The sequence below is a fragment of the Seriola aureovittata genome, chromosome 12 (assembly GCF_021018895.1).
Source record: "Seriola aureovittata isolate HTS-2021-v1 ecotype China chromosome 12, ASM2101889v1, whole genome shotgun sequence".
Classification (NCBI taxonomy): domain Eukaryota; kingdom Metazoa; phylum Chordata; class Actinopteri; order Carangiformes; family Carangidae; genus Seriola; species Seriola aureovittata.
This window is the reverse complement of record NC_079375.1, coordinates 6,239,565-6,252,522: the sequence shown is the minus strand read 5'-3', so window position 1 is coordinate 6,252,522 and position 12,958 is coordinate 6,239,565. Positions and strand designations below refer to the sequence as shown.

The window sequence follows — 12,958 nt, the reverse complement described above, 5'->3', positions numbered from 1 at the left end:
TTCATTTTTAACTAGAGTGTCTCAAAAAAAAAATGTTGGAAATTTCTCTTATCAAAATTTCATCCCTCACCCACCCAATCGAACTAAAAATGACCTTCACTTCGCTGCTGGCACCTGCATTCATTTTTCATCTAAGCGCAGACTCTCTAGAGTGGTCACTGTCACCGTTATTGCGAAAACAGAATGTGATAAGTGTCATGCAACATACAGTACACAGTGGCAAACTGCGGCTGGAGTTGCTGAATTTGACAAAGCGAGGTGCAAAAAGGTTCAGAAACCTGCAAAAGCTACAAAAATACAGTAGCCTGTACTGCTGAAAAATGAATATACTGAGTTTTTCTTGCGCACTATGTCAGCTGTGTGGCCTCCCTCAGCACTGCTGGCTGTTTGTTGAATAACTGCACAATCATCTGACTCTGTACTCATTGGTATGCACCGAACACCTGTTTTTTTTTTCTTTTTTTTTGGAACTTTTGGTTATTGCTGAAAGCTTCTTTGAAATTTGGCTCGATTTGTTGTCATTTGGTGGGAGACTGGAATCCGATTGGTTCCACAGCAGCAGTCTTACTGAAGAACTCTGGGAAAAGACATGTTTGTAGCTGACGGTTGTGCCACCCACTGCATACCGCAGCTCAGTTAATCCTAGCACTAGCACGAACAGCAATGGCGGTTGGCTGGCGTGAACATTGGACAGATGAATTTCGGCAGGTGGTCACACCCCCCTCTGTATTCCCACACACTCTATTTCCCCTTTTATATCTCTCAGTCTCTCCGTCTTTTCTCCAATCTCTCCTCTTCCACCGTTTCCTTCCTCCTTGTTTTCTTTTCATCTCTCCCTCCCTCTCTCTGTCTGTCTTACCACTCTGGTCCTCAGTGGTGTCCGCCTCGTGGATCTGGTTGTCGAACCACATGTGGGCCACGGTCATGCGGTTCTGGGTCAGCGTGCCCGTCTTGTCAGAGCAGATGGTGGAGGTGGAGCCGAGAGTCTCTACGGCCTCCAGGTTCTTCACCAGACAATTCTTCTTGGCCATTCGCTTGGCAGTGAGAGTCAGACACACCTGGGAGGACGGTGGGAGGTGAGCAGGGGGAGAAAGAGATTGGTGGGAGGGGAAGAGGATGAGGGAGGGAGGAGAAGGAGAGGATGGATGATTGTTAGTCAACCAGGGGGGAGAGCATGTGTACGCACTGGTGCATTCAAGTGTTTGTGCATGTGAAACCATGCGTGGTCCAGGTGCCTTACGGCGAATGTGTGTGTGATGGAGTGTGTGTATGTGTGTACCTGGTCGGCTGGTTAACAGCAGGTGCGCAGGGACATAAGAGCATGATGCATAGACACATTCCATATGTTGTAAGAGACACATTAACATACATTAATTCAATCAGACCACATTACTCACAGAAACATTTCCACACACAACTCACAGTGTGTTTAAAGCGAGAGCAACTGAAGAAACCAGTCAATGGAAGTCAATTTATTTTCTGTGACCAGTGAAATGTCGACTGATGGCATTTCAAATGCCAGCTGGCATCCACCTCAGCTCGCACTTTGTTTATTGTTGCAGAAAAAGTTAGATGCACTTCAGCGTTTGAGCAACTCCGACATCCAGTAATAAATCACCTGCTTTGCTGTGTTGTGTAGCATCAGCAGAGCTACAGCTAATCTTCATGAGGCTGATGCACAGGTGTAACTAATAACATTGATAATGGCTCTGTTCCATTCATATGTGCCAGTGAGTCATGACAGTCAGGCCAGAAGGCAAAATATTAATAATAGGGTTCTGGAGCCGGCAAGCTCAAAGCTGCGCTAATCAATATCTTTAACAATAGATCAAATGGCTATGTGTAATGTGAAAGCAGCTGCTCGAGGTGAAAAATCCTTGGAAAATCAACACCCAACTCCGCAGTTTCCCTCAGTTCTACAGAGTTTTTAAGCCTTCTTTAGCTCAATATCTTGGTTTTTAGGCTAAATCCAGTCTCATCAAACACGTTTCCTGCAGCCTCAGGCAGCTGTTTCCAGTAAGCAAGGTCATTAACCTGTTGTATGTGCAGCTCCTAACAACAGACAGGCAGGCAGACAGACAGGCAGATATTCCCCTCAGGACTTGGTGGAAAGCAACAAAGAGGGAAAAGGGAGAACAAACACTTATTTGTTATGTGATCACTCCAAATAATTCATAATATATAAAATGAAAATAAATAATAAATAATGTTCCTCCATAATGTGCAAACAGGCAATCTGCTCGCTAATATGCTCGCCATAACTTTACAAAGGCCTGTGCCAGTGGCCAAGAAGTCAATCACTGCAGCCTTAGATAAGAGTGCAGCCATTAATAATGTTATGAGTCACACCTCTGTTTAATATGACCACCATCTTAAATCTATATTCAATACACATGCTAACCATACTGTATAAGTGCAACCAAAACATACCAAGCTGCTAATTTTCCACAAAAACAAATCAGTCCATACCCACACACAACAGTCCGCCCACCAATCATCTCCATCTTTACACCACTCATGACTATGACCAGTGTTTGTTTATTTTCAGTGTCAAAATAAAAATGTAATTTAAAAGAAGAGCAGATTATGAAAATAAAATAATTAAAATTACCATTTGCAACACAAAGACTGTTTTAACCTCTGTGTTTGTTTGTGTAGAGCAGCCAGTTTATGACCTTTCCCCACGGCGCTGTTCACTTTCTATTTCCAGAAGCATATTATGACCTGTCCTTGCTACAAGGGGAACTTGTTTATTGCAAACTGAAGTGCACATTGTTTTTTCTTGCAGCAGAAATAAGAACTGGGTGCACAGGGACATTAAATCCTATTTTAAATGGTTTAAACTGATCTGCTCCTTTTAAAAAACACAAAGATAGTTTTTAGTGAAAATCAATACAAACTTCAAACCGACACCCACACACCCACACACCCACACACTACTCACAGTGACGGTAGCCAGCAGTCCCTCAGGCACGTTTGCCACGATGATGCCGATGAGGAAGATGACAGCCTCGAGCCAGGTGTAGCCCAGGATGAGTGACAGGATGAAAAAGCTCACGCCCAGGAAGACTGCCACGCCTGTGATGATGTGGATGAAGTGTTCGATCTCGATGTTGATGGGCGTCTGGCGGACCTCCAGCTCAGAGGCCAGAGTGGCGATGCGCCCCATCACCGTTCGATCACCGGTGGCTATCACGATGCCGTGGGCCGTACCTGAGAGGGAGGGGCTGACTCACTGTTATGCACTCTGGACAAAAGAAACATCACTTCAACATACTATTTGAAAAAATGTTTGCAGCGAGAAGGCATCAAAAATGCAGCGACTACTTTCTCAGTAAAAAGCAGTTCCAATGAAAACAAGATCTGTGGATTATCCAGAGCAACAAGGACACTGTGCCAGGGAAAAAAAAGATATTGCCACTGACTTTTTTAAATTATTCAGCTCCACTGCAATGGGGTGGAAGCAGATATCTCAGAGGCATACATTTCAAATCCCGGACACACAAACCCAAAACTATCTGCATGGCTAGACACCAGAGGAGAGTGAGAAAATACGATGAGGTTTTTTCTTTTGTAATTTAGGTCAAATGATCCTTTAACACAACCTAGACAGATGAAGCAAAACTGAATAATAGACTGTAAGACAGGAGACTAAACATAGCTCTGTATCATATAGTTTTCATGACTGATTCTAAAATTCAGCTTGTGAAAAATTTCAAACATGACTGATATAAAATTTTGATAGTATGTTTTTCAATTCTTATCCTCAGCTTTTAAGTCGTCATGAACAAGAAGTCCATTAAGTGCTCAGAAAAAATGAAAATTTGAATGTTTACAGCTCCATGACTGTTTCTAAGGTTTAAATGGACTTTAAACTTCAACTAAATCCTGGGTTGACAAATGATTGGATTCACAGGCTGCAGTTTCCATTTATTAAAATTTTTATTATCTACTTCTTTTTCCAAACTCTACTTTGGAGTCCAACTGTTCACTTTCTATACACAACCACCATTAGAATTCAGATGAAGATATTTATGAAGTTGCAGATTCTAATATGAATAGCCCATTGAAATGCTCAGGGCATCGCAACTTGATGATTGATAGCAACTGAAATGCCAACTAAAAATTCCCATCGGGTGAATCTGAAAAATGGAAACACTCAATAAAAGTCTTGATGCATTCAAATTTCAATAACTGCACATTGTACTGTAGGATGCAGGGGTGGAGCTTCTGATCAATCATGCACTGAAACACACTCATGTTTGGGGGGCACAGCAAAACGATAATGATCTCCAGATGGCTTTAAAAAAAAAAAAAAGAAGACATTTAGAGACGGTAAGAGACAATGTTGGGCCAGATGTGGCCTACTGACCCTCGACACAGTTGGTGGAAAAGAAACAGATGTTGCGGGTCTCTAGGGGGTTGTCGTGTGTGAACTCCGGGGAGCGAGTCTGGGGCTCTGATTCTCCCGTCAGAGAGGAGTTGTCCACCTTCACAAGGAGAGGAGGAGAGAGGAGGAGAGAGCAGTGTTACCCAGTGAGACTGAGGGACAGACACAGGAGAGAGCGAGGAGGTGAAACTGACAGGGTGGGAATGAAAGAGGCAGCACTTATTAGCAACAAGTGCGGTGATGTAACACTGTTGTCACGTCACAACCCTGTTCCTCCATAGGTGACGAAATCTATGCCACCGATCACTATGGACTCGTTACACTGCTTCAAAACCCAGGATAAACTCAACAATGAACAGTGGTCAAGCCACAAAGGTGACATTTTGGACAAATGTTCAACCGATGTCAACATATGGAAAGAAAAAACAAACAGAAATCTAAGAGGAAGACGCATGTTTACCTCGTAACAAACTACCACTAACTTGTGAACATGGAAAGAATTTTACTTGAACTTAACTTCAGTTTTTCATCGAACCCCCAAAACCTAAAAACAGACAACTAGCCACTCAAAAATCATGCTGGGTGAACGTGTGATGGCTTGGAGACAAACCACCACCCTCAGCACCATAACCCATGCTGCACAAAACAAAAACTTTCAGGGTTATGTAAGAGAATTACATCATAAGATGTTATGGGATAAATTATTCCAACAACTGATTTGTAATGTGTTTATATCTGACTAAAATATTGCTTGCAGCTAGAAAAAAAAGTTATAGGTTATAGTTAGTTATATAAGTTGGTATAAGATTGATCTTCGGAAAAGAGCAATAACTTAATATCATTATGGAATTTTACATACCTCACCGTCCTTTAGAGTAAAAGAAATTGAAAAGTTAAGAAAAATTATTTAAATAATCAAGATACCAAAAAGTAACCTGATCAAATATGATATGGAACAACCGCACATGAGAGAGTATACACACGTGTGATTACCCTACGACAAGAGCAGTATTTAATGTTGTTTTAGTAGCAAGGCTCAAGGGGAAGTCAGTATGAACCGGTCGGCCTATTGGTCGCTCCAAACTGAAATATCTTGACAAATATTCACCATGAAATATTCAAGTTTCCCTGACTTTTCTTCTGGCGCCACCAATAACTCAAAGTTTTCAATAATCCAGTGAAATACCTCCACATCTACGAGACGGATCTGCACAAAGTTTTGTTTGATATTGATGTTCCAATAAATCCCATAATATGACATTGGTGATTCCCTGACTTTTTCTGTAGTGCAGCTGGCAGACGTTTATGGCTAATGTCTTGACAACCTTTGGATGAATTACCATGAAATCTGCTACAAACCTTCATTTCCCCCCTCAGGATGATTTCTAATAACTTTGGTGATTCCCTGACTTCATCGTGCCAAATTTTCAATGAATACCTGCAAAACTGATGGCATTCCCATCAGCCTATTTAGTTTTAGGGATAATTAGCAAATATCAACTTAAGATGGTAAACAACAGTCAAGAAAGAGAGAAAGAAAGAAAGAAAGAAAGAAAGAAAATTAGCTGGACCAAAGTTAGCAGGGCTACTGTAATCCCATTGAGGCCACCAGGCTCCCCAGAGCTGAGCCCAGCACCCCTCCCCTACCTTGCATCCGCTGGAGGAGACCACTCGAAGGTCAGCTGGGATGCGGTCTCCCCCTTTGATCTCCACCAGATCTCCCTGCACCACAAGCTCAGCATTGATCTGCATCTTCTCCCCCTCCCGGATCACCATCGCTTGCTGGCATGGAGAAAAACGAAGTGAGAGACGAGAAGGGAGAGGGAATGTGAGGAAGAGAGAGAGAGAGAGAGAGAGTGAGAGAGAGAGAGAGAGAGAGAGAGAGAGAGAGAGAGTTTGAGAACAGACAGCAGGTTTAGTCAGAGGAAGAGTGAGGATAGACATTAAAAAAAGAGGAGCCAGAGGGTGCAGAGGTATGTGAAAGGCAGAGTTAGAGAAAGCACAAGGAAGAAGAGAGAGAAAAGACAGGTAGGGAAGAGGAGGCACAAGAAGGGAGTGAAAGGAGCCTAAATAGATTAAAGAATTAGGCAATCGAAGTGCTAGAGGTGGATAACGCGAGGGGAGTTTTTATGCAAACACACTCACAATCCGAAGTTGGCTCAAACATTTATTCTTCCTTTGTGCAAGCTTATTAGGTTTCCACTCAAGTGAGTGTTTAAGCCCTACTTGAGGGATGGCTTATTGATTCTGAAAGCTCTGCGACTACACCAAACACCACACGCATCAACTTACCTGAGGCACCATTTTCTTGAAGGAGTCCATGATTCGGGAGCTCTTGGCCTCTTGGAAGTAGGAGAAACAACCGGTGATGATCACCACGGCTGCCAGCACCACACCGAGATACAACTGAAATAAGGGGAAAAGCCGAGGCCACAGGGGGAAGACAATGTCATTACTGTCTTGGTTTGGTTCATGTAAGGCACGTTAAAGCGAAGCAAATGGGGATTTACAAGCTTCACATTGGTTTTAAAACAGTAACACCTTCAATGCAGAGTGCAAGAGAAGAGTTAAGAGCAAGAAAAACGGGAGAGCGCTTAGTCTTAGTGGGAGATTTAGAAGGGAAAACCATCCCACAGCTGAGGTCTTGTCATCTTGGACAGTTCATTCAATGTTTGTACAAGTGAACACATCTGTCTACCCAACCCAGAAAACCCAGAACTGACTTTGATCTGCGAGGAGACTCGTGGTTATGTGAAAGCGATGAGTGCATATTCTGGAGCATTTTTATTGTATTTTCTGTCGTACCGATGAAAAAGCTGCTATGGGTTCAACTCTCACTGATGCAAACAAGACAGCGAGGCACTTCAGATAAGAGCATCTGCCAGAGCGTGGTGCACGGTACGTCCTGGACTCCTGGAGAATACAATTCCTAAATCCTGAGAAGTTTGCTTTTTGGAAGGTGCTGCTTTCACTTGACAGCAACAACTGCACAGCTGTTTTGCTATTTTACACTTGAATTACTTTTTTTTTTTTTTTTTTACCATAGCGGTGCAAAATCTTCTGAACCAGGAAATACATTTGTATCCCCAGAAAATCGCTTGTCAGTGTTTACAACATTTGCCTCCATTTCAGCATTCTGTTTCCTGCTCCCTGCCTTGTCTCCATGTGGTGTTTTCAGATTTAAACCGTAGCTCTTCTCGCTTCAGGAGATACTTGTTCTTGTTCACCAATTGTACAAAATTATAGGCGCAACAACTGTCCAGCCAGGTGACTCATTTGAATCTACCAGAGTTAAAAGGACTGCTTGTTATTTCAGCTGTTTCGGGGATGCTCAGATATTTCCTCAAACCAAGGAAGACAATCTTTCAGTTCAATAAATACATCAGAATATTGAAAATTAAGACACCAACAATGTGTGAAGTCCTGTTAGGGTGGATTTTCATCTCAAATAACTGCTTGTACATTATGCAAAGGCTCAAAGTGCCAAAGCTGCCGGCAGTCGGCGCTTTGAAGTGGCTCACCAGAGCATCCAGCTGTACATACTCAGTACTGAATGCAGAGATTAAATCATGGGGAGATTAAAGCTATCACGTGTGTGAATGTGTGTGTGACTATCTACTGTATGTTACTGTATATTATGCAAGGGTTTAATGCTGTCTGGGGTTTGGAGAGCGCTGCATGATGATTGCATAATGACTCAGCTCCATAAAGTGCAGTATGGATGACTGCTTGGCTCTATTTGCTCAGCGGTTGGTCTGAGTAGTTATCTGTACAAATGCCAGGACCGATGCCAGTGTCAGCGGTTGTTTTTACCTCTCACCCTCTGAATGGGAGGGGGGAAGGGACTCTGTGTCATTATGTACTTGTAATTCTACACTTATGAAGACGAAATCCCGGTGTGTTTAAATGCATTTTAATGATATTTTTGATGTTCCTAAGTTCTCCTTGTCCCTCTTCTGTCTTGAAGCTATTTCCTTTAGTGAGGGTTGGCGCTGCGTCGGTTTCATGTGACATAATTGTGATGCCATTTGGCTCAGACTTTCGGAAAGGAGATTTAGACCTCGGGAGGCCACCGTGGTTAAGTAAAGGTCATACAGAGAAATCTGCCCACAAGAAAACGGAAGGTAAAGAAAATCCACCATAATTAAATGTTTGGACACTTCTGGTCTCTGGTTTTAGTTTCAGACTAGATTAGTGTGTGCATGTGATGATAAGTGTGTCTGTAAAACGTGCGTATATATTTGATTTCTCGATCTTCACTGGAACAATGATATCGTGTTTTTTGACAGATGGTGTGATCACATTTTGACAATATTCTGTCGTCCAAATGAATGATTCCACACCGATTTTAATTAAGAAATGAGCCGTTTAAGATATTTCAGCCAGTGCCAACACAGCCAATGCCAAAATTACACAGGCTGCAGTATACACCATAATGGAGAGGTTAAGCTGGGCTTAAATTCTCCTCAATATATTAGATATAATTCAGAAATTCATGCATGTGCACAGGTGTCCCGGAAAAAACAGATTTTGGAGAGAAGAGGATGAAGAGTTTTCTCCTGTTCACTGCATATAAGGTGGAAAGGTAATAAATAACCATAAAGCAAAACCCACTGGAAGATTTTTATATATGACAAGACCAATTATTACATTTTGGATTTCTACAGATGCTCGTTCAGTGGAAGATTAGTTTAAGGAGCTGTTGAGGCCTTTGCAGAAATTGACCTGCAGGTTACGTGACAATGTCCTTCTGCCTAACAAGCAGTCGTGGGACCAACAATGGCTGAGATCAGTAACTTAAATCAGTCGCCTGATTCAGGACCTCAATAAAAAGACGGAGTTTGGCATGAGATGTTTTGAGTTTTATCAGATGTGATGCAGGATGATTATATATACTATACTTTTATATAAATGAACTGAATTGTAATGTCAACATCGATGCTGGATAATGTTGAGCCAGACCAAAGATAGAAAGGTAAATCAATTTTTTATCAGTTTATGTGCAGTATGCGTGTCTGAACAGTGTGTTCAGATCATACACCCTGGCTATATACAGAGATGCAGTACAGTATCCGTTTGTGTCTGTACCCCTTTACACATCTCTACTGTATTATCAGTGTAACTGTCTTTGCATACCTGAATCTCCTCCTGTGTGTGATTAATATGTAAGCTGCGTGCCTGCACATACACATGCATTTTCTCTTTTTTCACAAGCAGTTTCTCACGTTGTCATTGGGCGGCTCGTCCTCCATTGCCACCTGGATGCTGTAGGCCAGGAAGCAGAGGATGGCACCGATCCAGAGCAGGATGGAGAAGCCGCCGAACAGCTGACGGCAGAACTTGACCCACTCGGGGGTGGTGGGGGGAGGAGTCAAGGCGTTTGGACCGTCCCTGGCCAGAATCTCGACAGCTCTGGTGTTGGTCAGGCCCTGGAGGAGAGCAACATTTTAGTAAGTGAATGTCTCTGAGTCTGAGCTGGGAATCTTATTACAGCACAACAGCCCCATTTTCACTGTGGCTTAAAAAGCAATTTTACTACTACAGTTGCAGAACATCAAGTATTCCTGCTTGGCCTATTTAACACCACACGTATAATGAACTGGGTGCCTCCTCTCATCTGAAGTGCTTGGTCGTAAAAGTGTTGGATGTAACTATATTAATTTACTAATAATCTATGAATATACCAGACATACTAAGCTGTTTGACATTTTTACAGCTTCAAAGATAACATCAGTTTCACCACACCTGCGACGTCAAACTTAAGGGAAGCAGCAGATGTGGTCACAGCGTAAAGACTTCTGTGATGAATTTCTATCTGCCTGCGTATGGGATTGCAGGAGTTGGTGCGTCAAAGTGTGTATGTTTGTGTTTGTGTGTGTGTGTGTGTGTGATTGAGGGATTAAAGATGAAGAGGGCTCAAGGTTAGCTGGATGCTGCTTTCCAGTACAGGCAGTTAGAGATTGGATCTCTATAGGAGATATTCCAGCTCCTCTTTGTTGTGTGAAAGTGTGTAAATGAGTGTGTGTGTGTGTGTGTGTGTGTGTGTGTGTGTGTGTGTGTGTGTGTGTGTGTGTGTGTCCTTACCCGTGTGAGGTCCACTCCATAGCGTTTTCCCAAATCATCCAGAGCTATTTTGTGGTCATCCTGTCGGGGTTAAAAATTTTCATTTTTTTAATATTTGTGCTTCAGGGGAACAGAAACAGTAATGAAGGTGTAGCACTGATGCATTACATCCCTCCATCTTAGTGCAAAAATACTTTTTTCCCTCTATTTGACATGGATTAATAAATATACAGTATGCTCCATGATAGATCGAAGGGGTCAAAGAGTGAAGGGCACTCCCCCTGCATCTCCAAGTAGCACTGAAGTAGAGGTGTTTTCTCCAGTCATAAAAAGTGTGACGCAAAAAAACTTGTTGACGTATGTTGTGTTATCTTTTTTTTTTTAATCATGCATTCTTAAATTTATACTCCTGTGTATAACTGGCCGAAAGCCACCTCAAGATGCTGTTTTTAGATCTTAAAATGGAGTTTGGTGCTATAACAACAAAAAATTTGAGCTTTCAGCTGCCAAGATTGTGTCGTCTCGCAGAATGAAGGGCTGCTTCCTTCATTCAATAATGAGACAGGAAGAAATCCCTCAATTTCTTCACCTGCTAGTACAGTAGCCCCCAGTGGACTACAATAATGAATTGTAGCTCCAAGTAATTCGGCCACAACAAACGACATGCCCCAGTGTTCACAAAACAGTTTGCTATTTAAGCTTTGTTCATATGCTCCCACACCAAATATTGATCAGCCATTGTCTGGTGCTTGTTTAAAGGATTTCCGGGAGGAGAAAAACAAACAAAAAAAAAAAGAAGAACATCACCGACAGAGGAAGTAGTTCATGAGGCAGACTGATCGCTTAATCACAAAACTGCTCTAAAATGTTGACAGTATCCAAGGAATTCTTTCTCTTTAATCAGTCACAGGCCAACTTCATAATTGACAAGAGCTGCTTTAGCAGATCAGAGGTAGTGCGAGCAGCATAAACTTACCCCAGTTTTCATGGGCATCGCTTGGCTGCGTTTTGACAGCACCTCAAAGAGCTACAGCTCTGCACAAGACAAAAACTCTGCACTACACTGCTGGTGGCCCACAAATTATTCAGTATCTTTCTCCGTACAAAGAAGAGCAGTCAGAGGGTGGTAGAACAGATAGGAGAGGACAGGCAGGCTTGGAACTCATCTACAACTGACTACACTAAGCAGGTTGGATTGCCATTTTGTTTATGGGCCACCGTTTTCATTTATAGCCTTGTTAAATAACCCGGTGTCTTTGGCGTAACACGATTTGGGGATCATTCGGGTGCAGCAGCAATGGAATCAATCACTGTGCAGTGTGAGTGTGAGTTGGTGCAGTGGCAGCTTGTTTTTCTTACCAAGGCCACCTCCTTCTTGAGCTCATCCAAGTTCCTCTCCTTCTTGTTCCGCTTCCCTCCATTCTCGGCACCGCACTGGAGGAAAAAAATTAAAAAAGAGATTATCATACATCAGGCCTGTAGGCTACCATCCCCAAACCCCCACAGAAAATAAGTGGGAAAAGTCACATGCTTGTCGCCATGTTGCGCCTAGCCATTTACATTCATAGCGCCGTATTACAAGCGTCAGTGTGAGCACAATGGACTTTGTGTAGGCTGGTTCATTTCAATCTCCTGGCACTATTGGCAAACTATTCACTGAGTATAGGGGAGATTTTTTTTTTCCCCTCATAGTATGAGTTCCTCATTTGTGTGAGTGAGAGAGCGTGTGTGTCATGAACAGTTGGAAGAATGGTGCATCATGGAAATCATCTGCTGCTGTCAGTCTCCTCTTAGCAGCACGTGTGCATGTCAGCGAAGGAGGGATATACAAAGAGAATGAGGGGAGAGTGTGAGCGAGTGACACAGTGAAAAAGTAATCAAAAAGAGCCAAAGAGGGAGCACAGAGCCGGTGGAGTGCCTGAAATGTGTCTGGCATAGCAATTTCCCCCCGCTGTTTGCGAGGACGATTACCAGCCTGTCCTCCCATAAAGGTAAATGGAACTGGCCTGATGGAAGGAATAAAAACAAAATTACGTAATTACACAAATAAACAAGCCGGGAACAAAACTTATTGAGGAGAAAAGCCATCATCCTGAAATGTTACTGTCTTTAAAAAAAGAAGGAGCACTCTGTCGCTCAGAGACATCAAGCCCTGCAGGCACATTTAGATAACTCAGTAGTTTTCCATGATGCATGTCCACGCCATATGCTGTAACTGTACATAAGCTACAGAGGGAACACACTCATGTTTGTCAGCTCAGTTTAGACAGGAAGAAATGGCTTTAGTGTAATAAAAGAAAAATGGATATAAGAAGACGACTCTCTTTAAGTTGTTGTTTTTTTGTTTTTTTTTAAAAAAGGAAGCAAACTTACCCCTCTGCCCATGCTGGACGTCCAGACGTCGGCAGGTTATAATGTGAAGGACAGCACTCAGGGGCCCCGCCACAGCTGAGACCTCCCACCCCCACGTGTGGAAGACACTGGTGGCTTTTTTTGGGCCTGGCA

General features: G+C 42.7%; 1 protein-coding gene across 1 annotated transcript in view; it reads right to left on the bottom strand.

The window, feature by feature from the left end:
• The window catches only part of atp1a2a (ATPase Na+/K+ transporting subunit alpha 2a), a 34,633-nt gene extending 21,675 nt beyond the window's left edge, over positions 1-12,958 (bottom strand). The window contains exons 1-9 of the mRNA XM_056392430.1: positions 12,827-12,958; positions 11,813-11,887; positions 10,475-10,534; positions 9,616-9,819; positions 6,683-6,796; positions 6,038-6,172; positions 4,373-4,490; positions 2,945-3,213; positions 860-1,058 (exon numbers count right to left, since the gene is read on the bottom strand). Coding sequence (XP_056248405.1) covers positions 860-1,058; positions 2,945-3,213; positions 4,373-4,490; positions 6,038-6,172; positions 6,683-6,796; positions 9,616-9,819; positions 10,475-10,534; positions 11,813-11,887; positions 12,827-12,838 — 1,186 coding nt within the window. The 5' untranslated portion in view covers positions 12,839-12,958. The remainder of the gene's footprint in view (positions 1-859; positions 1,059-2,944; positions 3,214-4,372; positions 4,491-6,037; positions 6,173-6,682; positions 6,797-9,615; positions 9,820-10,474; positions 10,535-11,812; positions 11,888-12,826) is intronic.